The sequence below is a fragment of the Paramormyrops kingsleyae genome, chromosome 13 (genome assembly GCF_048594095.1).
Source record: "Paramormyrops kingsleyae isolate MSU_618 chromosome 13, PKINGS_0.4, whole genome shotgun sequence".
Classification (NCBI taxonomy): Eukaryota; Metazoa; Chordata; class Actinopteri; order Osteoglossiformes; family Mormyridae; genus Paramormyrops; species Paramormyrops kingsleyae.
The window spans coordinates 11,638,892-11,666,836 of NC_132809.1; the positions used below are offsets into that span (position 1 = coordinate 11,638,892).

The following is a 27,945-nucleotide window of genomic DNA, read 5'->3' on the forward strand; positions in this document are numbered from 1 at the left end:
TAAATAAGGTGGATTATTAATTTATCACTTGCATTTGCTTCTCAGATAAGCAATTTGTGAGATGGATTGATTTTGTTCTGCAAATAAAATCACCATCACGCAGACTCCACAGAGCGTGCAAGATGCAGCACAATGCGTGACCCACTACAGTCCACAAGGCCAGATCAAAACACCCCCTTACTGTTTATGCCTGAACCGTGTTCTTACTTGAAATGACTCCCCCTCGTCTCTCCCTGACCCCGCTACCGTGCGCCAGTTTGAGGACAAAATAATACACATTAAAGAATTCCAGGACGCTCCCCAGATTAAATTTATAGTTCACTGACTGACCCTGCTATCCAGGCTCCACCTTCTCTCTGTGTAAACACAATAACCCCCCCCCCCCCACCACACTCCCCCATGTGTTCTTGGCAGTCTCTTGCAACTTCCTGTTCGCTCCAATGGTTCCCAATTCCTGGAAACCAACAGCGCTGAAACCAGGAAGACAGCCGACGTCGGAGGCACGCACAGACCCAGCACTGAGCCAAGGAGCTGTATCAATGCCTGCCCCCCCCCCCCCCACCCCCGCCGAAAGAATACAGACAGCTGCAGGAGAGTCAAAGGGATGAGGAACGACCATTTGAGGCAAGACAGTTTAATAGAAAATAAGCTCTGCTGCTAGATTAAAAACTTGGCGAACTGTAATTTAACGTCCTCCTTAAAATGTCACCAATTCTTGTGCTGCTGCTGTCGTAAACAAAAACGCAATTTGGTGGAGAAGCTCTTATGCTGAGAGTGGAGACAATGAAGAGGCAGGCGGGGCAGCTGCGGACACCACCTGGCGGGCGAGTGAAAGGGGGACTGGCAGCTGCCGCCTCACGCGGTCGCGGGAACAGAGAGCAGAGCCCCGTCATCCATGAAGCAGCTCCGAGAAGCCAGCACAACCCGGCCAAGGGGGGGGGAAAGCACATTAACACATTAACAAGGAAGCTCCAGACAGGAGGAAACTAAACTTATGAACACAGATCAAACGAAATGAACCGTGGGGAGTGTTTCTGTGATTTTGTGTTATCTGGCTCCGGACCAGTTAGATCCATACGACACGGTGTAGATTATCTAGAAAAGGACAAAATATTCCAAAATAAACAGTTCAGAACAGTTGCCTAGTAATCAGCCTGTACCACCAGTTTGGGTCACTGGGAGGAGACTGAGGATCCGACCCCGGGTCTGGTCTTTGCAGACCTTGAAGTGTAAACAGCGAAGAGACCAGCGCAAACACACGCGCCTGCAAACACGCACACTGCCCACATTCCAGCAGGATTAGGGCAGGATTTCAGAGCGTGTCCTGGCCTGCTGGCTCAGTGGCGGAGCAGCAGAGCGCGCACTGCGCTTCCCGGTTACTCACGTACGCCCAGCAACGCGTCTGTGGCAGAACTGCGGCAAGCACAGTGGAGGAGAGAGTCATTCTCCACACTGAACACAAAAGCAGCGAGTCTGTCATAAGCCCATGATGGCCCAGTCCTGCTTTGGCCAAAACCCCCATGAACATAGAGAAGCATTAAGTTTCAATTCCCACTGAAGTACTGAGTGATTTAAACAAAGTAGGAGGAGAGTCTGCTGGGTGAGTCCAGGCATCTTGTGCCCAGGAAGTCCTTTCCAAGAATTACGCAGAGGAGAACTGAGCTCTGGCCTGTGCTGAAATCACTGGCTTTGGGAGTGGAGGCAGACAATGCCTTTTAAGGCCAAAGCGTCTCAGAAAACAATCACCAGGTTGTCAGGAGATGGAGCACCACCACTTCTGGCCGAGTAGGAGTGGCTCTTTTCCCAAAATAAACCAAGAATTTGCCATGTACCACACAATTTCGGAAAGGTGGAGCTTTCTGGGAATGAGAAATTACACACAGGAGTGGGAAATCACTTTGCAAAACTGAATAATTCGGCAAACCAGCCAAAAAACGCAGAAGACGACGCAACAACTATTTCCTTCGGCGGTCTTCTGTGGGATCTTTCTTGTGATCTTAATTGAAAGTGCAAAAAACAGATGTAATAAGAGGTGTTTCTGATGGTAAAGGCACCCAACAAAATGCACGAACTTCACAGAAGGGAAACGAACTTGGAATCACTGTTGTGTGTTGTACTGAGTCAAGCCATTTAGGAGGGGAAGAGAAGAGTGGGACTCAAGCTGGCATACAAACAAAGACCTTGTTAATAGAGGAAGCTCAGACAGGTCAGTCAATGGCATTATAAAGCTCTGAAAGACCTGGAGATCTGTCCTACACTGCCAACATTTGTAACGTGGCCAAAGAGGACCTTCGTGCACAGCGTCACAATATAGCGAGTTCTAGTTGTTTAAGCGGGTGCCAGTGCAGATTTCTATTCTGGAAAACTGGGTTTTGACCCAAATTTTCTCAACACACACACAGCCATAAGATCTGCTAAATCCACTGTATGCTGCAAGAGCCCTTCTCAGTACTCAGAAGTAAAGCCTCACCACATGGACGCAAAGCAATTGTGCCAAAAAACAAAATCAGAATTGACTGAACATACATTAACTTAGAAGCAGATTAATTTTAAAAAGGCTATTTGCAGTCCTTAAAACCAAATCCTATAAAAACTGGACGTCTGAGCGATTTGTCTGTTTTTAATTGCGTTACTACATTGAAAATCTTGTGTCGTCAGCTTGATCTCATCTCAGAAAGCTCACACTGAGAATCAATGTAACTGCACAAGTGACCCAATGAAAAGCTGTCTGCTCAATACAGCAACCTTAAGCGGCAAACAACTGCACCATGAGCCAAGCGTTAGCCAATCCCCAACCCCGTATTTGCCAATCCAGTCTCTGGGGACCCGCAGACAGTCCATGTTTGTTTGGGAGCTGAGAGGGAGCAAAAACGTGGACCGTCTGCGGCTCCCCAGGGACCGTGTTGGGAAACGCCGTAACCTACTACAGCCTGAATGTCGTATTCTTACAAACACGCTTTCCACAGCCCTTTTGTCTGCAAACCAGCATTCCTAATTTTATTGCCATATTATGCAATCACTCACATTGTTCTTTTATGTTTTGTTTGAATATTTCTGACCAACAGCTTAACAGTCCATGTTTCCAGATGGCTATGAGTTTGATCCATGACAGTCATGGAATGAACAAAATTCCAGCTAAGCGAGGAGCCATCTTGGCACCATTATGCCAAACGCTACCCGGGGCTGGACACCACATAAAACCAGTTAAAGTTCTGTTACACAACCCACAGTCTTGTTTGGTTACTTTAAAATGGTTAATCTCTATTGTGTCATTTCTCTCAAAAGCTTGAACAACAACTAGCACTTAAAACGGCTTTGATTCATCTGTACTAGTCAAGGAGGGAGTCAGAAAACAAAATACGACCAACTCTATGGTAATGAAATTACAATGGAATCTGGCTACAGTTTTGAAAGAATTCACTTGCTTTGCCTGAAATACCATGGTTTTATCGCCGTTTATCACCATTCTCTGTCAAGATTTAGGCAGGTGTCCAAAAAAACAAGATCACCTGACAGCCTAGTTTAGTACACAACAAGAAGGTCATGGATACGGATTCACTCTTCATGGTTGGGCTGGTGGTGCTTTTTATCACATGAAACAAAGACACAGGAAGGCCAGAACGGACATTAGCCACTTGAACCCAAGAGGGTGTCACTGAGCTGCCTTGTCCAATAGGAGGAGGGATTCTGAAACCATCACTGTAACCCGAGGATAATGTCAGATCCAGCATTCCGTATTTTCCTCGAACTCCTTCACAGGTCATTTTTAATAACACCCCCCCACACACACTCCCAGCCATGAACATTTACACCTGTGTGTCAGACACGAACGTCACGCTGCGGCTCCACAATAAACACCTTCAGCCGTGAACATCTTGGCTCAATCCACTTCCCTGGGGCCTGGAAACTCCTGAAAAGCCTCAGCTCAGGTTGATCAAGTTTATGGGCAGAGTGAGCCTCTCACACATAGTGACACACAGTGAAATTTAACACTGGGGGAGTGTGCAGGCTGCATGTGTTGACTCCAGAATGTGTGTGTGTGTATGAGGAGAACAAACAAAAACTAATAGATTTACATTGTTTGGGCTCCACAGTCAGAGGCACTAAGGAGAAAGAAGTGTGTTACATTTCCAACTTTTTTTTTTTATTATTAATATCAACTGAACACTTAACAGTATATGCATGTGGCTAGTGTGTGCGCTGGAACACAGCACAAAAACACATTTAGTGAATTTCTTGAAAAGGCTGAGCCATTATAGACAGGAGGCGACAGTTCTGATGCATTATGCATGTTCTAGCTACTACACACCTGTCAGAACCACAACAGAGCAAAATTATACAAATCTTAAAGTACAGCACTGTTATGATACATTCCAAACATCACCACAAAGACCAGTGCTTGTGCATCTGAATAGCTCAAACAACAGGTTTGGCTACTTTTTTTTTTTTAAGATAGGTGTGTTTGTCTTCACACTAAAACTGCTATTTCAGAAACTGAAGTACATTCCACTGATATCATTTGATATCAAGGGTTTATAATGGATGTTACCAGATATCAAATCACTTAAAACCACAGGTTAACAGCTTCACTAACTCTATAATATTGATTTAAGTGTTATCTATAGTAGCATTTATGACCATGAACGATATTCGTAATAAGAAAGCAGATCGGTAAAACCGTTTTATCGGCGCCCCCCCCCCCCCCCCATCCCCGCTTAGTTTGTTCCCCAAATTATTACAGTAGTGAAACGAGACGGAAAACTTTCAGAGAACAAAGCACGTCACAATGGTGCCATTACACGTAATCATAAATCATAACACGCTACTTGAGAATGGAGGAGTTTTAAAAGACCATGATGATTATGAATGTAACTTTTGTTGTAACTGCACTTAACACTGTAATATACAGTATATTACACAAAGACCCCCAATCAGAAAATAGAAAAGCATCGTAAAATCTAGTCATATATTAATTCTTATATAAGAAAGAATACATAGTGCAGCCGGTACAGGAAGTGATCCGTGGAGATACTGTCCAAAACAATGAGATTGCGAAGATACATAACCAACGTCTGCACACACATGCATAATAAGCACAGCGTGTTAAACAAAAAAAAGTGTTATTAAATCAAATGCATATCAGGAAATCTACATGAAGGACTACAGAAAACTGCAATTTCGTTTCTCTTTTTCTCTTTAATATCCCGCAGTTAATATCGTGTTACTTTGTAACCGTCCCGTCCCACTCCCGAAGGAAAAAAAAGTTAAACAAAACAAGGAAATTAGTAAAAAGTATCGCGCGGTTCACCTTAACACTTTCCCGACAGCCTGCAGGACCATTTTATAACTGAATCCGCCCTTGGTAGGTCTTTTGGGAAGCTGATCGGCGCTGTCTCCTCCGAAGGTGCAGTGGTCTCCAACCATGGTAAACGCCAGCATGTGCGCGCGCTATAAACGCCTGCATTTCACTTCTCCTCGTTTTAGTCCCCCGGGGCCGAGCGGAGGACCTCGGCAATTGGGGAGGGACTTCAGGAGACGGAGGCGGGAAGACAGCCGCGTTCCGTTTGCTGATTGGAGGATGCGCGATGTGACCATGTGGGCTCGTGCGGTTTGGGTGCGCAACAAGCCGCACGCATTCGGAATCGGGTCGTGTTTACACACAAACTGCGACAGTAAAAGCGGGACGATGAGTGTCACGGGCGGTCAATTACAGATAAGACAAAAGGCAGTTCGTCACACAAATATCACGTACTGTACTGTGAATGTAACACAATGAAATAACTGTACAGTACAGTAGTTAGAAGAAATGGTTCGTCTTAAGTATGGTAAGAGGTATACAACAGCATTCGGACATCGCCCATTATCGAAACACTTATCACACACTCAAATTTTCCAAAAACATATTCCAAGGGGGCTTTAAATAATAAACCCAGTCAATTTTACCGTGAAAACACCTGTCCCTGTTAACTGAATGAATGATTTCTACAGGTGTATAGTCTTTTCAGTTCCTTAATGCTCCACCTGCTAAAGCCATAAGCTCCCACCTGTACTGCTTAGTCAAGAAACTCCGAAGCAACTGCATCCTCCAGCACTTGTGATCATCTGACATAAAACTACACTTCATAACACCCCTGGTTTCAGTTTCAAACCCTTCTATGTGACTCACTGCTGCTGCCTGACAATGTGAAAATGGCTGCTTCGTGTCAAAGGACCAGAAACAACTTTGACATGGCACAAACCATGGTTTATACCCTAAACGTGCAGCCAGACAGAGCGAGACAGCAAAAGGTGCTGGTTTCAGTAAACCCAGATTGAAGAGCGAGAAGGTAGCATGGTCTGGCATGCCAAGACATCAGAGTCTCAAACAGTCCATGTCATGCAGGTGATGACAACGACTGAAAGCACCTTTCCACACCCTGACATACTCCGCCAGTAGAAGTGGGTGGAGGGGTTGAGGGGGGGGGCACCATTGTTAAGATGTTGACTTGACCTTTAGGACTCCGTCTAAACATTCTGCATATGGGTTATGGTGGTGGGAGGTGGTAATAAATCTGAGGCCAGGTCTTTAAGGCATCAGCCAGCAGCTGGGATCCGGCTGCTGCATAACAAGCAGCTCTTTGTGACGGAGATGGTCATGGTCAGCTGAGTCACAAGGAAGCGTGAGCAGCAGTGCCAAGAGACACAGAGCACCACACATGGGACGTGGCCCCACGATGACATTTCGTCACTCTGAAGGGCTTTGTGCACGTCAGCTTTGACCTAACCCTCTTCGTCCCCTCCCTCCAAGCTGGACTCTCTCTCTACAAGACCAGGGCACTTTGTTGCCTAGCCGCCCCCCACCCCCCCACCTGACTCGGGCGTCCCGTTAACAGAAAGAGGGGCTTGTGGGTGGACTGTCATTTTCGCGACTTACATGATACCAGAGTTTGGGGCCCCAGGCAGCAGCTCGAATGCTGTGACCAGGACCAGGTCAGGCCCCCTCCTGTCTACTGAAAAGTCTACGGCAGGCAGAATAGATGGGGCGGGGGGCTGTCTGTTCATTCCCCTGACATCTCAAAACTCCAGATACCTTTCACGCAAAGCTACCGTGACAATTCTTCAGCGTGCAAAAATAGCATATCAACACATGAAATCTTACAAAGTACATGTATAGAAAAACAGGGGCAAAAAAACGACAAGCTCTTCCTTGTGACGTCCACGGATTCCATCATGAACGTCAGGACAGTGGTCCTCCAAGGTCATTTCATTCTTATATGGGCTGAATTCTGGAAATCCCCTCCCCACTTTCCGCTCTCCCTTCATTCCAATCATGACTCCTTGTTACTTCATTCTCTGTCTTTCATCAAGTTATATGGAGGTCACATCTGAACTTTAATAATATTCACATAGTGTCATAACTATTTATTGTCGCATTTTTTTCTCTGCGCAGTATGTGGTACAAAAAAAAAAAGTTAAGAAATAGTCTCGTTTTTCCTAATTCATAAAGTAACTACATGGAAGTGTCACGGATTACAAAGACAGAGTAAAACCTGATCTCCGAACAGTTCCCAGAAATTACTTCACTCATCCACAAGAATAATGTGCTGTGTTACTCAGTTCCCAGGGAGCACAGGCTTTCCAGTAGAGTAACACTAGCATAACACATAATGTAAAATTATCCAGCACCTTAAACAAAAGAGAAAATTCAGTTTCAGTTTGATGATATGGTAGCAGTAATGAATCAAGGTTTAGGCTTTTGATCATTAACTGAGTTTAAAAGAAAACAACATCTTGTGACCTCAATTCCCAGCTGTCTAGCAAAACAGGTTGGGCCCGAAAAATCACCTCTCATTCCAGAGTCAAGAAAGCAGACAAAACTCCCACCTCCCACACCAAAACATTATTCACTGGTCCTGTTGCATCAGCACTGAAAACTATCATGAACCAGAAAGACCCCCCTCTACCTCGAGGACAGGAAGATGAGCGCTGAGCTTAGGGGAGGTAATTGTAGGTAATTAGGTTAGTAACTGGAATGATTTAGCGCTGACCCCCCAGCTGCATGGCGCACTGGGGGCTGCATGACTGCAATCCAAAAGCTGCCATGGATACAGCCCCCGCAACACACAAAAGCCCTGGGCATGGGGATACTGGGCTCTTGGGCCAGGCTTTACAGAAGTCCCAGTATTCCCAAAAAGTGCTGGGGCCGTGGGATGTTTGGTCACTGTGCTGCTTTTTAAAACAAGAATAAGAACATTTCTTTCGTCAAAAAACATCACTCCCCAACCTGTTTCAAAACAGCACCTGGAAGAATCCCAGGGAGATAATACACTCCCTGCCTGGCCTGCATTCCTCTCCCAGCTGGGTTCAGGGCAGAAACGGTCTCCCCACACCTGCCATCCTACAGTCACGCTGAGAAATTGAGGGAGCCTAAACAAGAGGCCGTCCAGGAAAGAGAAAGAGAGAAATAGCAACCATCTGGAATGGGACATTAAGAGTACAACCAACAATAACAGGGCTTTCAAAAAAGTGCTTCCTTGATTTGGGGGGGGGGGGTTACGACACAAAACTGAAGTCACGAGAATCTGAAAAAGAATTCCTTAGACCTAACAAGACCTCCCTCCCAGTGAGAGGCACACCCAGAACCAAGCCTGCATCTCTGCTACTGAGTGCCATCACTGCAAGGCCAAGAAGGGCAAGGGGCAAGTGTTATGCGGAAACCAGACCTACCAGTACCACAACTTTCATAGGCAAAATTGTATAATTCAAATGAAATATCCTTTGACAGCCAGTAATATATTTTACGCTCTAAATTACAGCCAAGTAATATGCCAGAATATTTTTTACAGTTTTCTTCATCTGTTGATACTGATAATCATTGCAATATAATGAAAGATTTTTACTTTGTTTAAAACGGTGTTTGTGACTAAACGCTTAGATTCTGTAGCTTCTAGTAAATGTCAATGCTTCAGGTGGTGAAATTAATATTTCCAGTTTTAGTAGACAAGTTTACTTTACAATACACAAAACCAGTCTGTTTCGACCCGTACTTTAAACAGCCAAAACCACCAATGACATTTCACCTCGTTTGTCCATATCGCCTTAAAATAAACAGGTGGCTGAAGAGCTGCCGTTTTCTTCAATGGACATTTAGTTGCCTCAGAGGGAGTTGCCTCTCTCTTCCATGACTCGTGTATCACTCATGTGTTGTGTGGATGGTTTCATTTGATCTGAAGGTTTCATTTTGAGAATCGGTTCTCAGTGGTATCGTTCATGAAGAGCGTTGTTATCAAAGCACGTGGCATGTGCTGTCAACACAACCAGCCTCGCAGTGCGTTCCTTGGGCACAGATTGTCTTTCCTGAAACTACATTATGATTAGTTGGATTCGTGTTCATTTTTGTGCTGTACGTTATCAAGCAATATTCTTTATCAACATTTTGGTCAAAGCTTCTCATTTTCTTATCATTTGAATTTAAGATGACGATAAGCGTATATCATTTACATCACCCAGCCCTACTCTAAATAAACTCATACTAGCATTTGGTGTTCCTATTAAAATATTCAGAATTCTTTCACAGATCAAGTCAGTACAGCAGTAATCTACTGCACGGGACAAACTATTCAGCCGCCCTGAAGCTACTGTGAGTACAAGAGCAAGGATAAGGGTCCACTTTGCATCAGACCAGCTTTCCACAAGGAAGCACCATGCACCAGGTTAACAGGGTGAGTCTTAAAACCACAGGAATTCTGCAAGCAAGCCTGAGATGATCTAACAGTGATTCAGCCACAGAACCATCTTCTTACAAACAGCATTGAACTGCTGAGACAGGGGAGAATTTCATCAGTTTATCTGCAAATCTTCCACAAACATGAACACCAATATGCAACGGTGAGTTCCTGTACCAGACAGGAACTATACATTTGTTTTACTATATATTTTACATACCATAACCACTGCTATTGCTTATGAATCTTATTTAAAAAAAAATACTATTCGTACACATACTGTACACTACCCATTGCACAACTTGTACTGAAACTTTTATTAGGCAAGACGAAACTGTACCTAATCACAACAGCACCCCCAAGAGGTCAAGGTGTACAAACAGCATCGCACTTGGACTGTTCTCCCTTACGATTCTTACAGCAAACAAGAAAGGTGGGAGGCGCTAAAATAAGTGTGAAAATTTAAGTGACTTTCAGTCTTAAAGTCACTGTTGCACATTACCCTATCAGGTGACGAGGATCATGCGACTGAAGCCAAACCATATGTAGGAGTCGGTAAAGTCCGGAGCTTAAACCAGACAGGTTATTTTAACTGCATTCAAGTTTGACAAGCTACACGTCCTTCTGTTGAACTCTCTCAGTACAGGCTGCTGTGCCCAACAGGGGGCTCCATTTTAACGGTTAAAGGATCAGAACAGCTGGACCCACCCGCCAGCGGTCGAAGCACACGGATGGGCCAGGGCTACTGGAAAACAGAGGACCTTTCACACCGGTTCTGGACCGGCGTGGAGGCATGGGGTGCGGGTCATAGTAAAAATGTACCAGAAATAAAAACTGGGGCTGCTAATGAATGCAACAGACCATGTCCTGGCTGGGAATGAAGAACAATCCACCACCAGCCAACCACGCCTCTGAACTTTACCCTAAGCTCTACGCCGTTCCCCTCTGGTGCCCACATGCAGTACTGCAGGGGACCAGGTTCCCCTCCACCTCTCATTTCCTCTTGGGGGAACAGAGAGGGGTTAGCATTATGCTATAATTCCTGGACCTGAGACTCGCGCCCATATGACCTGATGTGTTCTGGATCTGCCATTATTTCTCCACAAGGGCATGCGGATGGTCACCACAGGTTAAGAGGCAGTGGGTCTAAGGGAAGAGTCCAAAATTTTTTTGTACGGCATGTTCCTCCAAAACAAACAAAACGAGTGAACATTCAGTTCTTAAACTGAAGCAAATGACCAAATCAAGATCATATCCGCCATTCTTGTACTGAAATATGTTTAGAAATGTTTTAAGTGTTGCGCAGATAAACTATTGCATAAGGCATGCATGCAATTTTGTGGCACGTAAAACACAAGAATAATAATCACAAAAGAAAAAGCTACATAGCACCTATGCCAACAAAATACCAAAGCTCCTTTCAGAGATGCAAAAAAAAAAACCAAAAGATCAGTTTACCCACAAAACTTTGGGCCGTGAGAACATTTTGACCATCTATAAGCAGACAACACCTTTGTCAACAAGATTCTTGTCATGTAGATCAAACCTTAAAAGCTTCAAGTCGATCATTGGAGCGACATCATTTTAACCCCCTAAATTAGCCCGACATTCTCATGAGAGCGAAAAGCAGAGATCAGGATCAAACAAGCTCAACGGCATTCGCTTTGAGCTGCCTCACAACAGATGCCAGAACTAGGAATGCTTCAGAACCCCCCCCCGCCAATCGAATACCTGTGGAAGAGCGCCATCAGCAGCGTGCGTGGGGAATCGCGTGGGGAATCGCGTGACCCCAGCCCCCCCGCAGAGTCTGTCCCTTCCGCCATGTACCGACACAATAAACAACCTGGTTTTTCTTTCTTTTCACATCCAAATGCACAAAAGGGTCTGACTGATACTATGGCGATACTCCAGAAGACCCCCCACCCCCAACCCACTGCCGATATCTTGGCAGTTACACCTGGCTGATGGGCCAAGAGAGAAACTTGCTCAACTTTCCCTAGTCCTGTTCTAGAACCAACGCCCATCTGGAGATGCAGATAAGGAGGCGGCAGTGCGCTGCCCAAGATAAGGAGGCCGTCCCAGATGTGTGGCAGGCGGCACCCACGAGAAGGAGCTCCACGCCCACAACCAGCAAGGAATCGTGGGCCAATCCCAGGGCAGCTGGTGTAACCCTGCCAACAGCCCCCAGTCACACTCCGGTAAAATTCAGAAGACAGCATTCATGAACTCATTGACTATCCTATGAAATCTACACTCCGTCTTTCACACACTTACTCACTTAAACTTTGGCCTTTGTTATTATTCGTATTATTCCTGTTAGGAAAAACATTCTTTGAGAAATCTAGCAGTAATTTGAGCAGAACCCCTAACCCCACCCCTGAATTGAGGCAGTTTATCAACACTTAGCATATAATGCATCAGAGCTCCCATGAAGATGCATCACCAAAACAGCGCTCATCTGCAGACTCACCTGCAGTCACTACAATATAACAGTGAACTGGAACCCAAAACTTAAAACAAAGGAGCTTTAGCTAAAAACACCAAAAGGACACATGAAATTGAACTGAAACAACTGCTGAGTACTGGTTCACGAGAACTTATAAAACAGCTTGTCTTAAGTTGTCCACAAATTGAAATCAAAAAGGGATTTTGTGTGTTAACTTTTAGGCGGTCAGTATTCTGGACCCGAGGGGTTTTCAGGTCAGTGCCTGGGAAATGAACTTTCTCTGTCTTCCTGGTCCTGGAGAGAATGGCAGGAACAGGCTCCAATACAGGGTCCCATTCTGAAGTGCGCTTCCTCTCGGGGATGTTTTTCGGATACACAGCAGGTCTTTCCGGTATACATGGACCTCGTCGATAAGCAAGAGGCCAGTACACCGGCATACCGGCGGTCTAGCCACCATAACACCATCCCAATCCTCAGGCTTCCAAAAAAAAACAGTATCTACAAAGTAAAAATAATCTGGCTTCTGCTAACTATTTCAAACTAAGAAGCATTTAAAAAATGCCATAGTGTTGCATCTGGACTAGCAGTGAACTCACGTCACAAGACTCCTTGGTAGGGAGATGGTGTCCAGATATGTCATCATTAGGGGGGGGGGGGGCAGAACACCTCATTTAAAGCTTCCCTCATTGTGATGACATACTATGGATGATGGGGAAAGCAGCACTAGCTGACTCGTGTATTTAGAGTGACGCATCAATCATGGTCACCAGAGGGAGGGTACAAGATTGGGGGGGGGGGGGGGTAGCTGGACAGAAAGTGTGGGGAGTCAGACCAAAGTCATGCTCTCCAGTGGCACAGGATTCCGACGGCACACAAAAATGGTATAAAAATGGCAGGTTGGGCTGGAAGCCATCGCAGCACGCAGGAGTACAGCGGGGAGGTGAAACGCGTCTCCGTCATGGAGCAAAGTAACGAGTCAAAGCAAAAAGATGGAATTTTTATGGAAAGTTCCACTGTGGACCCACTTAATGACAGATGACTGGCATGTAAAGCAGCCAGACCTAAATTTAGCTTTCTAGAAGATTCTGCATTTAGTATATCGTGCATATTTTGAAATGGAGTTGGGGGCTGAAATACACATGCATACTTTTTTTTTTTTTGGGGGGGGGGGGGTCATGTGACTTGTGGCTTCCGTTGGACCTTCCCATCCCCCAGTCTGATGCGGTCACATCCAGAGGCAGCACACGGAAGGCAAACGACAGGTGGGGACAGAGAAACTGCATTGTTCCATTGTTCTCTCCATCCTATTCTCACTCGCAAAATCTCTCTCTCCAAGGCTGTGCCAATTCACAGCTACTGCGCCGTTTGATGCATAGGCAAAAACAGCAGCTTTTATGCGAGCGCTAAGTGAGAGACAGGAAAAACCCCTTATCTTATACTGGGATTAACCTCTATGTAATCAGCAGACCACAGCCTAGAACCATCCCAATGGGATCTTTCTGAACTTCGGTCCGTTAAACTGTGAGCATCCAGCACTCAGTACGTCTGTGACAGTCAAGCCGGCTGAGGAGGACACTCCAATCCATGCAAGGAGTCTGTGTTTCATCCTACTAAGGTTTTCCTTTTATCCTCTGGAATGGCTGACCGAGTAGAAATGCAGCCCCACACTAAGATGCAATTAGCAAGAAAAGAGGAGGGGCAAAAGGAAGGAAGAGTGAAATACACAGACTTTCAAAAGAAAGAGGGATTACTGTGCAAATCCCACGTCAGGAAGTGGGTGGAGTATTGTTAAATAAAAAGTCTGAAATGCTATATTTCCCATTTCTGAAATCACAGGGGGCGGGGGGGGGGGGGGGATTAAGTCCTCAGGCCTCCTCAGTCATGATGCTTTCACTAGAACTGTCCAACCCACAAGCCCAGTAGGCTTTTCAGAAAATACATTTTTAATTACCTCCCAGCTGACACATAAAATACCAGATGAATCTAATTACCATCCAAGCAATTAGCTCATTAAGGCAACAAAACCAGAAGCTGACGGAACACAAGCCGCTCCTGAAAACGAGAGACAACCCACCCCCATACTTTGAGGCACCGTCTTGAGATGAACTTATGCATGATGGCTTAACAGGCGTGTCAAACTTGGGGTGTCGAAACATACACATTCACTTTACCGTCAATGGAACTCACCCAGCCCAAATCCATTCACTTTTACTTCTATAGTAGGAGCTTTATCTAAAACTCATGTTGTACAGAAAGTCACTTTCACTTCACAGTACTGTACCTCCACCAACACTCAGGCCTTGCTCATCACAAAAATGGTAATGCTGAAATGCACCAAACTGACCAACCGCTTACCCATCCGCTTAAGTCATGACCTTTTAATCACGTGACGATTCTACTTCCGGAGCCGGCCCGGATACATGCCAATATTCTGCAGTGCTGGGTGACTCAGTGTTTTAACTAACAAACAAACAAACAAACACAACAAACTATCCAAATACCGCCACTAAGCATAGGGAAAGGGACTGCGCAAACTAAACCACCATTTTCTCTCATGTTTAGTATTAGGGCTTTAACTCGTCACAAAATTCACAATTCAGTAGTCAATTCGGGTTACAGCAGAGAAGTTTTTTCCCCCTGAGATTAGCATTATTATTAAAACTGCAAACAATTAGGAAACCAAAGTCAATGTGTCCGTAGACATGTCTGAAGGATGAGTTGCTTATTTGCATATTGTAAAAAAATATACAGGGATCAAAAATATAACATCATAATCATAATGAACTAAAGCCAGTGTTGCCTACTATAAAGTATGGTCACTTATTTGCAGCAGAGTTTGCTTAAATGCCATGGAGACCAACCGCTTCTGCTCAGGTTGTTCACATACTTGGACGTCTAACTATTTACCCTGCGAGACGCGTTTTCAGCAACATACTCGAGTTTGGTATAACAGAGGTGATGGACAGTCTTGTTTTTATTAGCCACTCTCTCTCTCTCTCCAGTGTTGATGTAACTTAGCGGGAAACCAGAACGTTCCCAAACTGCTAATTATCACTGGATGTAAGCAGATTAGCTGTAATGAACTCACAGCCACAATTAACAAGGTTTTCCACGTTGAATACCTACTTGTGAATTTAGATTCTGCCTGCATCAAGAAATGCTTTCATTTGTTTCTTTGTGAGAAGCGAACCAAAATTAAAATGTACATAGCCGGTACCCATATGCCAATAATTCCTCCTGAGAGAACAGCTACACTCACTCTGCTTGAATGAAAAGAATTTAGCCTCCTTTTCACACTTCAGAATGCCTTGCCGAAGAAAGAAGTTACGATAAATAATGTTACTGGTTCCACCATTATGGTGTGTTTGGGCCCAGAAAGAGTTTTTTGTCATGCGTTACGTCCGACTTAAGTGGATTGGGGCAACTTCTAGAACTTGATGCATCACTGAAGCTCACTGGGGGCAGAAGCCAAGGCAGCAAAAAGCCACACTTGGCAATAGCTTAGCAATCTATTCATATTGCCTGGTGCTCACATGGTTCAAGGACAATGGCACACTTATAAGTGCCTTTCCCTCAGAACACAGATGGTGTACGTAAAGGAGGCTGTGTCAACTATCAGAAGGCCAGGGGTGTTTATTCAGTATGTGTACTGGTCCATTCTTGTGTTCTCTCGTGCCCATTTGACGACATTTGATGTCATCTTCCATTACCGAAGTACAGTTCCAATATTCGGATATTCGCGCTGATATGATAAGTACGGAGGACAGTAAAAAAAAAAAAAACCCCGGATGTCGTTCCTCCCTGGTCGCAAATATCAATGATGCATCAGTCGCACCTTTGCCAACAAGATCAATCCTGCGACTCACTGCAACCCAGATTTGTTGCTGGGAGGCGAGCTAGCAAGTACGTTCCTGCCAAGAACACAAGTACCATCTTGGTATTGAGAAACAACCCAGAGGTCCAATACATGATGAGGGAGTTTAAGACAGCATTGATCAAAGACCTTCCCAGCATGGAAGATCCCAAGTCAAAGCCCAAAACTGCAACAAACATGCAATCATCAGGCAGGGAACGGTCCCTTGGGGGGAACGCAGATGAGGAGGAGCCAGCTGCTTACAGGAAGCACTCCAACCAATACAAACTCACTAGGCGTGCCACCATTACACACCGGAGTCTGAATCTGAGGTGACGTCCGGTTCAAATTGCACAAAATTTCAGGAAATGTAATGCAATAAAAACACACACACACACACACACACACACACACACACACACACAAAATATGAGCACAAAATTTAAGGGAAAAGAAAGCAAAATTCGCCTGGCTGTCACTTCAAGTTTTCAAAGTTCGCTCTCTATGAGCTATCACTTCATATTCCGCTTTCATCACTCGTTCTTTGCATGTTTCAGTATAACCACACTAGTCCTCACCTGTCAGCATCTCCATCCCCCTGCTCCCCACGACTGGCGAACCAAAAAATTCCCATGGATTGGTGTGTTCATAGAAACCAGAGCGAAGCATCAAAATGTGACCTTCACCCTAGCAGTACTGCCCCCTCCGCTCACAGACACGCGCCTCCATCGTCCACAGCTCACCCCAATCGAATCCCTCCCCCATGCTGGATCAGCCCAGGTGCAGACTGCAGGCACGAGATCATGAGCAATGCCCAACACCCCCCCCCCGTGCAGAGAGAGCCCGCGGACACAGCAAACACTGCCTTTTGTTGGACCGGGGACACTCGTGGTTCTGTGCAGAGTGCTGCACTCATAAGAGACGAAAGCAGAAATGCTCGCTTTCAAGCTCCGACACCAGCCGATGAATGTGAACGAGCCCCGGCTACAAAAGGCTGCCTGTCTCCCCCCCACACAGAAAAAGAGGGAAGCAGGCAGGCGTGAAAAAGGCAGCGTGGATCCTGCGACTTCAGCGGCCTGATCCAATGCAGCTGCGAGCCACAGTTTGGGTGGGATGACCCAAACCTCAAACTGCACCAAACTGACATGCATTTCGAAACATCTCCGACTCCTTCTTACACTCAAACACATTTATGCCTATGTGCCTAAGAACAGAACATACATACAGAATCTGCTAATACTTGTCATCTTCTAAAAAAAAAAAAAAAAACAATCATCACAGGACAGCATTTCAACTCTCCACCTCTGAGAAGCCTTTAGAGTTTGGCAGGGTTTGGCGAGTAACCGTCTACTGCCAAACCCATGCGTTTCTTACACCACCACGAATTCACTCATTTCATCATCCGCAGGCAGTTGTTTCAGAGTCTGCAAATCAAAAAAAAAAAAAAAAAAAAAGTCTCCCCATTGCAACCCAAAACAGAAAGGGGTGGGAACGTTCTTTTTAAAGGAACACAGTCATGGCTGGATGCCATTTTCGAAACCACCGTGTCATGCCTCCCTCCTGAGTGGGACAGCACGCACCACACTGCAGCCTTGAAGTCCTCCCCCAAAGCAGATAACTGCAGAACCACAGAAGCATCCAAAGCACTCCTTCAAATGGGGGGAAAAAAATAGCCTCATATGGAACAAAAAAAGCCAGCAAATCAGCTTCATCATTAAAAACAAGCACTGAAGAAAGAAAAAAAAAAAAGTACATCGGTACCTGTAGAAGAAGCAGTCACAGCAAACCAGAACCCCCATGCAGATGACCGTTTGGGCAGCAGGGGGCAGAATTTCACATACACCCCCTGCCTCCGCCCCTCCGTTCCTCTTCTTCTTCTTTAGTCTCCAGCGGCGGGTCATGCGGCAATCTTGGCTCAGAGCTATAGGGCCCTGTCTCCCAAGGAAGCCTTCCTTTAGTGGGATGCAGGTTGATCCAGCAGGCAGGACACGGGCCGGCGTGGCCCTTGGTGTGGGTTAGGGGCGAGTCGCGGAGGACGGCAGCAACAGGCAATGGGGAGGCAGCGGCCAGGGAACAAGCTCACAATGACTGACTGTTCGTGTGTCTGCAGCTTTTTCTAACTCCTGCACTCTCTCTCTCTCTCTCTCTCTCACACACACACACACACACACAAAGTTCCCTCTCTGTCTCTCTCGAACCTCCCTCCTGCCGTTGGCTCCCACCGGGGATGAAGATTAGGCTGGCAAATGAACGAGCAGAAGCTACCGACGAGGCTGGACTCAGGAGTGAGAGTGAAGGAAGCGCATGAAATGAGCTCAGCAAGCTTCCCGCAGCTTGAAAGGGAAACATCCCTCCCCCTGGAGAAAAGGAACGCATGCCTTCTTCCCTCCTCCGGGGGGCGCCTTACCCCAAAAACACCTTAAGTTAAATTAAGAGAAGTGGGCCAGAAATCTCCGATGCCGATATGACGCCTTCAAGAAACTAGGAGACTTGGGATAAAGCTAATGAGGACAGTCAATTATGGCTACTGGCCTTGTTGAATGTATTACTTGCAAAATCTCCTGCTTGAGCATTTTTAGCACAGGAACAGAATTCCCTATATAAAAAGGCAAAGGGACAGATGTTGGGGAGGCATTAATTTAAGGACAGAAAACATTACCACGTGCTTAAACTGGTGACCAAGCAGCATCCAAGCCAATAACCAGAGGTGGATAGTTCAGGTCCGGGAGTAGAAATCCAGACCAAGATTTTGTTTCAACCAACCAGCTGAGTACTATGTGACTATGACACTTATACACCCCACCAGCACAATAAGAACTACAGACCTCACAGTCAGACTCAACAGTACATGATCTCACAGCATCAGCCCACAAAGTTGTCTTTAGGAAAGAAACTGCAGGGAGAGCCAGTTAGCGCGCGGCAAATCCATAAAAGCTTTTTCAGGCTCTTTTTCTTGGCTGCCGTGTTCTAATGTTCTCACCTGTGGGCAAAACGTGTCACATTCATCCTCGCAGCTGTGCGCTAAGTGTATGTGTGTAAGAGAACCTGTACAAGACAGAGGCTCAGAATCCATTATGAGCTCTGGAATAGGACATTTCATATCCTGGATGAACAAAGCCACTGAAAAGCTAACAGATCATCACGTAACATTTTAGCCTTGGGTGGTGAGATCTCAGTGCTCTGTGAGAGACGGGGATGCATGTAACTGGCACACAAGAACGTATTCACCTTTAAAAGCCATACGTGCGACAACAGCGCAAATGATATGACAAGAAAATACCGTGCATTTCAACCTCCATATGTTAATTCGTACTTCATTTGCGGTATAAAGGTGAAAATGCACGGTAATTTCTTATATCAGCGCGAATGCACGTATAACACGAACGCATTTGCCTTGTTACAATCGCACGCATGGCTTTTAAAGGTGAATGCGCACTTGCGTACCAGTTACATGCACCCCTGCTTAGACATCCTCATCTTGTCCAACAAGCCTGACTACCTAAAGACTCAAATAAGCCAGATATATTGGGCGATTTCCCTCCTGTGGTCTGAAACTATACTAACTTTTCGTCGCAAGAACCACCTGTTGACCCCACAACTAACACACTACAAGAGTAACAAGATAGATTACACCTTTATATTATGTACAGTGACCGAACTGGGTGTCCCTCCTGGAAGATGCTCGCTCCCATTTCCATCTTGGTACAGCTGGTAACAAAACACTGCAGCCCCGGCCGGATCTACAGGTTCCCCCCCCTCCCTTAAATCCCCCAAACAAGATAAACGAGTAGTTTACGTCTCATTTACCCAACACAATCGGGTACATTAAATAACGCAAAGTAGTATTAGTATCGACGGGCAAACGACTAACTTTTGGCCGAATTTGCTGTGGTTCGAGGAAGCACGGTTCTTGGCGCATGGTGCAAACTTTTAACGGGGGTGATCATATCGCCAAAGTAATAGTTAAATCAATTTTTTTTTAAAAAAAAAAAAAAAAGACGCAGATCATTTAAAACATTTTGCACCACGTATTCGCGTCTCAATCACGAACGGAGCTGTGATTTTAATTATCGATGTGAATCGGGGGTCGGAAAACGCCAGCAAGCCCTCGTTCGTCCGAATGTCCCGGGATGCGGCGGAGATGGTAAGATCGTGTGAGAGGAGCATAAATACGCATCAACACGCTTTCGGTACGTAAATCAGCCATGATAAATGTTTATGCCGTTTAGCCAAACAAAAAGGCCAGGCGGGAAACCGCCCCCCCCCCCCGAACCCCGTCACCCGTCACCCGTCACCCAACATTGCACACGATAATCTCTCCATCAGCATAGCAGCAACCCATGGGAGACCTTACCTATTTAAGGTATAGGAACCGTTCCTCTTGAACCTCATGCCGGAAGATAGGAATCGGACGATGCACTCCAGAGTTCTTTAAAAGGGGGTTTCGCTCCAGTTGCACGGAGAAAACGGACTTTAAATAAATAAATAAAGTGCAAGAACGATTTAAAAAAAAAAAAGAACAGGCTTCCTATGACGAGTATTTGCCGCTCCCAGAAGGCAAGCAGCCTAAAGCAGCAGCTTCCGCAGGGCTGGCTTTAAATGATCCGGGGGCCGGCAGTAGGTGTTGGATAGCGGGGCTTTTTCCCATTTAGCCCCACAGTGGGTGTTAAAACCCCCTTCAGGTTGTACCGGTTTAACCTCCGTGCAAGTGAGCGCGGCGACCTGCTGCTTTCAACACATCCTGTTATCCCCGCAGGAAAGATTAATAATCATTATCATATAATGATCCGGAAAAGAGCTGAGCTTAAGCCATTACCAAATAGGGATATTATCCTTAGCATATGCATTTGCATTGCGTCCACAAAGTTTGTGAGTTTCAAGGCAGTTCAGAAAAGTTGTTTCGGTAATCAAAAAAACGTCACGACTGAACACGACGCGGCCGCCAGACGCTGCAACTCAACAGCAAAAGCGGACCAAAAATAAACAGATTCATAAATGCATCCGATTAATAGCAGTAAAAGACAGAACCACCGCCTTTCCTGTTAAACATGTCGGTTCTTCGGACTCCAAAGCTTCATAAGGGGACAGATTTTATCATTGGGTCGTCTGCGGTGTTGATGTATATTGATGACAATACTAATGTTAGCAAAATCAATTTAACAACTAGTGATGGGGATGCGTGTTATTGTGTGGCAATCTATCATGCCGTTGTCCTTATGAAATAAGCCCTAGTTACTTTATTCATATATATCCACAAGGTCCGGGTGTTTTTTTATAATTATATAGGCTATCTCTTAGTTCTACATCATTAGAGGCACATTTAAGTTTCACTCAGAACTGAAAACGGACGTAAATCACATTGATGATACAAAAAGCGGTTTGCCAACTTGTGCAGTATTTTTTCGGTTTCGCAGAATATGGATTATCTTGTCACTATGTGCATTACCAATATTGCATATACCAATCATATTATTATGATGTTATAGTTTATTTGACGCTTGCTAAATCTTTATATTTTATTTTGCTTATTTTGGGTTTTTGTTTTGTGATATAACACCAATTTCGTGATAAAGTGTTCATTGTATCTATACTCGTGTCTGTCTATCTGTGCAGTTGTAGCTGAAGCAATTTCGCTTCGGGATCAAAAAGTTTTTTCTGATTCTGCTCCTGATTCTCCTTACAGTTGAGTGAACACCGAAAGCAGCTCGAACGTTTCAAATAATGGCGTTTAACAAGGTGTGTCGTTCGAAAGGGGGCACGAAAAGGTGGACAAAAGCCGCCCCTCCCCCCGTAAACCTCCTTCCATATGGACCATCTGTAGGATGGACACTGGTCAGGTTAATATGCACAAATTAAGTTCAGCCTGACTCAAGCCATGTTCCTATCAATTTTAACTACATGAATTTACAACGATCCAAATGAATGCATGCTATGTTTAAATGATTCAGTCATTCTTTAATTCTGTCTTGCATCCTGTTTTCCCAGCATTTTCAATTAATCGGTTTTGCTTTCATTTAATTTTACCGCAGAAGTTTGATAGAGCAGCACAAATGATTATTCTTAATAATACAAACACGGTATTTATGAGGACCGGACTGTCTGAACAACAGAATTACATTACAGTGACAGTCATATTTCAGCGTCATGCCTATTTTCTGCCCATTTACATGATTAATGCACTTACAGTTTTGCTCTTATCACCCAAAACCCACACGGCCGTTCTGATTCGCCAGAGAGAAGCAATGCCCACCTCAGTCGGTCCAATGTCCACCCTTCTTACAAAGCAGGAGAGGTGTGGTTGACTCCACCCAGCCACTGCCTGGTATAAAAGCAGAAAGCTGCAATATTTAGCCTGCTAAGGCCACAGCCAAGAAGCAGTCATGAGGCCTCATTAGGGCGTCTCTCATCGGTTTGGCTGCTCAGAGTACATTTCATCCACCCTGCAATAGTAATTCCAATTACTCCGTCTCCTACTGTCCCTCTTGGCTTGCTGTCTTGTTTACAGGCACATATATTTATTTGGGTACAAAATCATCAAATCAGATAACACTGGTATGAGAGCAGTTTTGATCAGTATGACTCACAAAGACAGACCTGTCTTCTAGACAAGACTTCAGCGATGGGGCTGATGGTGAGTTTCCCACCTGCACTGACTGTGCTGGGGGGGGGGTTATGACACACCTGCCATTTGCTGAGGTGGGATGTCTTTCTATGCACTATGCCCAATGCTCAGATGTTAACAGATGCCAAAGATCCTGAGGTCGTACACTGTTGCCCGACATCGCAGCAGAGTCTCTGGGTGCCACAGACATGTGAAGAGGGAGCAGCTCACTCCTGGATGCATCCTGGGAGCGCAGCCGTGCTTGTCTGGGAGGAATGTGAGGGAGGGAGGGTCAATCAAAGCCCGAAACATAACAATCAAGCGGAAGATCTGCCCAAGGCCGCCACATGGGCTCCGGCAGCGCAAAACAATCAATCGCATTTTCACAAGTGATTGGGACTGCAGCACTGCAGGTAAAGATGGCCACTTTTCACTGCACTGCCTTAGAACTGCTCTGACTTTAGTTTGTGTTTCCAGTGAAAAACCTGTCTTGGTTGTGGCTGGGCAATTCAACAACCGATGGCCCCAAACGGCACAGCAAGCTGACGTTTAAAATCCAAACTACCTCCTCCCTTTCACCATTTTAAGGGGATAAAGCAGTGAAGATAAATGTGCCGTCCTCCCCAAAGAGCTCAAGGACAGAATTTCTGGATTGGGCCTTTTAATTAAATTATCAAGTGAAGCGTGGGGTGGGGGGGAAGCTTCGGAGCCGCCTGGCATTTCCTAACTCCTGACCTGCTCCTTCCTTGAGAAGAGCAGAGGCTCCTTCACACCAAAAAAAACAGCCTGTGAGAGATACAAAAAGTAGAATTATGCTTGACAGACCATTGAATCTAACGAGGTAGTATGTTCAGTCTGTGACTGGCTGGGTCATCCAGGGAGCGAACGGGGGGGGGGGGGGGGGGGGGGGGCTCAGCAGCTAAAGAGGAGGATGTATTTATTACTGCCCCTAGTCAGACTCCTCCACAGCTCTTGCTCTCTTGCCAGGAGATGTAGGAGGCGACTGGGACGGAAATTCTCTCCTCCAACAACCCCCGAGAGAAAAAAAAAATATTTTTTTCTCTGTAGGCTACTGACAGAAATAGGCAAGAATGACTGTTAATTATAACTCATTGTGACTATATAATGCTTAGTCCCTGTCCTGGGTTGGACAAAACTCCTTAGGCAGCAAAACCTGACAGTAAATGTGCGATAAAAGCTGCCCTGGATCGGTTCCTTTTCTTCTGGAACTCCTCGTCCTGCTGCACGCGCCCTCAGGACGTGGAGCATGAAAACGATGTTCCCACCTCGTCTCTGCCGCTTCCTGCCTGCTGACCCGCCTCGTCCAGTCAGGCCCACTGGTTTGGGACTGGGGCGCTCGGTGTAAACAATTCAAAATCAACTGATAGTCAACAATAACACACTAATTACCCAGACTGGCTTTTCCTGTTACACAGCCCAAAACGACTGTCTCCATAGGCATAGTGGAAAAACACATTAGGGACTATTTTTAGGTCTGGGGACACACCCTCTACACTGATCTCATTTACCCAGCATTCCCTGCAGCGACTAACTGCTTCACCGCTACTTCGCCAGCAGTACACAATTTGAACCCCCACCACGAGAGCACATTCTTGCAGTCCCCCCCCCCCCCCCCCCCCAAACAATTTCCTCACTAATGAGTTGGGTAGCCTGATTTTGGCCACCCACGGGGTTCCCGTACACAGGGTTACACCCAGCTTTGGACGTAAGTGAGGCCTAGATCTCTTCACTTTTGTGGACTCCCTGATCTGGAGCAGGTAGTTATAGTCTGACATTCATTCCCCTGGAATATCCATCCCTTTCGCCCCCATTTTACTGCTTAACCTTCAGGGTAGTTTCCGTTTGCTCACCAACACAGCCTTTTAGCACTCTATAAAGCTGACCCCCCCCAGACAGACTCCTAGACCATCACACGACACGTCTCAGCACGTCCGAGTGGCTGTGATGTGTCTGGGTCATTCATGCTGGCCCGGAACATTCCACCAGCATCTGTGGGTGCATTTCTGTCCCAGCCACACGCATGGCAGCGATACCAGCATAAGAAAGAAAACAATCCCTATTTTTTTTCCAGTCTATTCAGACTCTTGTGCCGTCTTTAATCGACTGGGGAGCTTACTATGCAAAGATAACGGGTAGGTATTCATAACAAGCAAGGAGAGTGTGGTTTTATCTTGAGATGTATTGATGTTGAGTTGATATTGAGCATGAAATCATTGCAGCAAACAGTTTTGAATGTTATGGTATCTTGCAAGAATGGTAAAGAGGCCCCTACTGTATTTTCAATGAAACTTGGCTGCAGTGGGTTCCTTTAACATGAGAACATATGTTAATACTAAAAATATTAATCCTTTCATCTTCGAGGATGAAGATTAGAAATATCAACGATGATAAAAATACATACGGCAAAAACGTTTTGAATCCATCTAGATAGTGGCATCTTCACTGCTTCGCTGAAAGTTATAATTCAGAAGTTTAGTCTGCCGATAGGACACTGGAGTGTTGTTCAAAGAAAATCAAATATCTGACCCCACCTGGTGGCCATGTACGGTATGGCATACAGAGACACGAGTTCGGCTGCACTCGCCACTCCAGTGCTCAGGGAAACATGAATTAATACGTAGAGAATATCCCCGCCCATACAAGAAACCACCCTCACCGAACAAGGCAATGGGATCTCACAATCAGCTCTCTCTCTCTCTCTCTCTCTCTCTCTCTCTCTCACTTGAGAGGAAAATGAGACCAAGCAGCACCAAGGGACCAGGCTCTACCATTCCTAACCAGTCCTTTAAAAGGGCATCTCCTTCTTGTTTCTATTCCCATCCCTGCACACTCAAATAAATTCAAATGACACAGAAAGAGTTTAATAAAGCAAGACGCATGTAAAGAGCAGATGCAAGACGCCTACAAAAATGAGACACTGCTTCCCCCTTGTGGTTATATTAGGAATCAACAACAAACCATTTCTACACTGGGAGACAAATCGGCCAGTGATGACTGAAAACTACCCCAGGCAATCTAACTTAAGAGTGGAAATAATAGTTAACTAATGGCTAATGACTAATGACTAATGAATATACAGATTTTAAGTAAACAAATCAAATACAAGGGCTTTTGGACAAAAAAAGACAGTCGGGTATGTGTTTAAAAATGTGTATAAAAGGAGTAATCTGCATTCAGGAGCCAGCTAGCTCTGGAACCATCAGGGCCTGTGGGGTCAAGGGTCTGACTCGTCGGCTGGCCTATTTTCCCCTTAATTTACTACCAACTCCTGCAACAAACCTGGGAGGTAGGGGAAGATATCGGAGTCGTCAGACTACCAGGAAAGAGGCGGCTTGTGGTGATGTGTGGTTCACTTGGGGAGGGGGGTTCCTACCCTTAAACCAGCAGTTTTCACAATAATGGATAATTTGACTGCACTTGCAAGGCTTATCACTGGTATATAGATCACCCATGGTCCAGACACTAGAGCAGACCGCAGTCTCAGCATCTCTCTGAGAGTCAGCCTCCTCAGTCTACTCTTCCTCATTTCTGCGCTGGAATCACGGCCTGCATTATGCCAGTCCACCCCCTGGCGGGATCTGTTAAAGCTGATGGTCTCGGTAAACTTCAGTAACTGACACATGGACAGCTGGCACCAAAATGACAGTCGTATCCTTTTGGAGACGCAACTCCCTTCGGTGTTCCTCTCTCCATCGCTCACTTGAGAAACGTCACCCCGGCATTCTCAGAACGTTCCCACAACGTTAGGAGAAACAGGTGGTGTCAGCGGTGCAATGAGCCCCTGGGGCTGTGACATCACTGCTTCATGGCTTCCTGCTCTGCACCAATCCCACTCTCTCACCAGGGGGCGCCCATCAGAGAAATGTGGCTGAAGTTGTCCAAAAAGCATTTTGTCTTGCGTCGTCATTTTATAAAAATAGCGTACCTCTGCCAGCCAATCAACAGCAGGCTAACCAAGGGAGTCGAAACTCAACTTCGGGGGCTGGAGCAGTCAGTTCATACATGGGCTAAGGGGCAGTCATGTGTAGCTCATGAGAGCGGAGTCTGACTGAGGTAAGAGAGCCTGATGCCTGTGGCTCAGTATGAACACCTGCTCGGTCACCCAAGGCTTAAAAAAAGAAAGAAAAAGGCAAACATCCTTGCTTCACTTATTGTTTCCGTTTTAACATCATGGCCGTTGTTTTGTTTTCAGGTTCAGCCCTTGCAGCGGAGGGAAGTTTAGTTCAGCGTGAGGGGTGTCACAGACACGAGCGCCTTCCTGCGTTCTCCCCCTTCCTCATGGGAAACGAATAAATACGTGAGCAAGACATCCTTGTTTCTCCAGATGCCAGTGTAAAAACAATAAGGAGGACGACTCAGGGGTCTGAGAGGGTCCAGCCATCCCAGAAAGCACCCTGGACCTGTGGACCTTATACGGTACCCAAGAGTCAAATGTAAGACTAAAAGCGGGCACGCAAACACGTGAATAAATAAAAAAAATAACCTCTTTGTGCACCTCTTTTGATTCTCACTCTCTCTCTCTCTCTCTCTCTCTCACACACACTCCCTCAGGAAGTAACCAGGATTAGTCAGCTTCTGTTCTGAGCTGTTCTCTTCTAACCTGACCCAGCAGAAGAGAAACAGAGGAAGAGAGAGACAGCGAGCAAGACCACAACCCCCACCGCAACAGCAAAAAAAAAAGAAAGATCTGAAACCTCCATGCTATCTTCACAGGCCGAGGCACTCGGCCGATTCTACATTTCTCACGCAAGCCCTCTTCTAAAGCACGCATAGCAAGTAACCAGTCGCACCTTAAGATCAGATTCTCAGCTCACAGAACAATACTGAGACCTTCTGTCCAGACACCTTCACCATCCATGTGGGACTCGTGACTATTTACAACAGGCTGAGGAAACCCAACCCTAACACAGGCTTGACTTCATTAGCAGCTACAAGTCCGGATGAATAATAGATCCAAATCTTGTGAGGCCTCACCCAGACAGACAGACAGACATTGGGACACCTCCAGCACATGCTGCAGCCTGCCTGCTGCCCTCAGCCACAGAACTAACATCTCCGTTAGCATCCCAGATATCAGCCGAGCGCAGGAGATTCAGAAATCCAAAACAACTTGTACATTTAGCGAATGAAAACTGATGCAGGTATTATGGCTATTTACTGACCTAATCTATTTTTGTACTTCCTACACCAGGGACATAAAGCTTTATCTGTCTGATAGTTTCTTTTTATGGACAACAGATGGAAGAGTATTAAAAATTTCCAAAATCAGCATTTACTTCCTGGTCAGACGGGACTCTGTAATCTGCTTCTCTGGAGAGAG

The 27,945-nt window shown here is 45.7% G+C and overlaps 1 protein-coding gene across 6 annotated transcripts in view; it reads right to left on the reverse strand.

Annotated features, from left to right (window-relative positions):
* The window catches only part of mob2a (MOB kinase activator 2a), a 53,282-nt gene that overhangs the window by 5,822 nt on the left and 19,515 nt on the right, over window positions 1-27,945 (reverse strand). The window contains exon 1 of one of the 6 annotated variants that reach the window (XM_023842111.2): window positions 20,358-20,561. The exons of 1 other annotated variant lie outside the window; for it this stretch is intronic. In XM_023842111.2, coding sequence (XP_023697879.1) covers window positions 20,358-20,395 — 38 coding nt within the window. In that variant the 5' untranslated portion in view covers window positions 20,396-20,561. Of the gene's footprint in view, window positions 1-5,308; window positions 5,520-11,435; window positions 11,609-16,581; window positions 16,686-17,764; window positions 18,288-20,357; window positions 20,562-27,945 lie in introns of those variants that run through there. 4 more of the 6 variants (XM_023842108.2, XM_023842110.2, XM_023842107.2 and 1 more) reach the window with 4 other exon arrangements.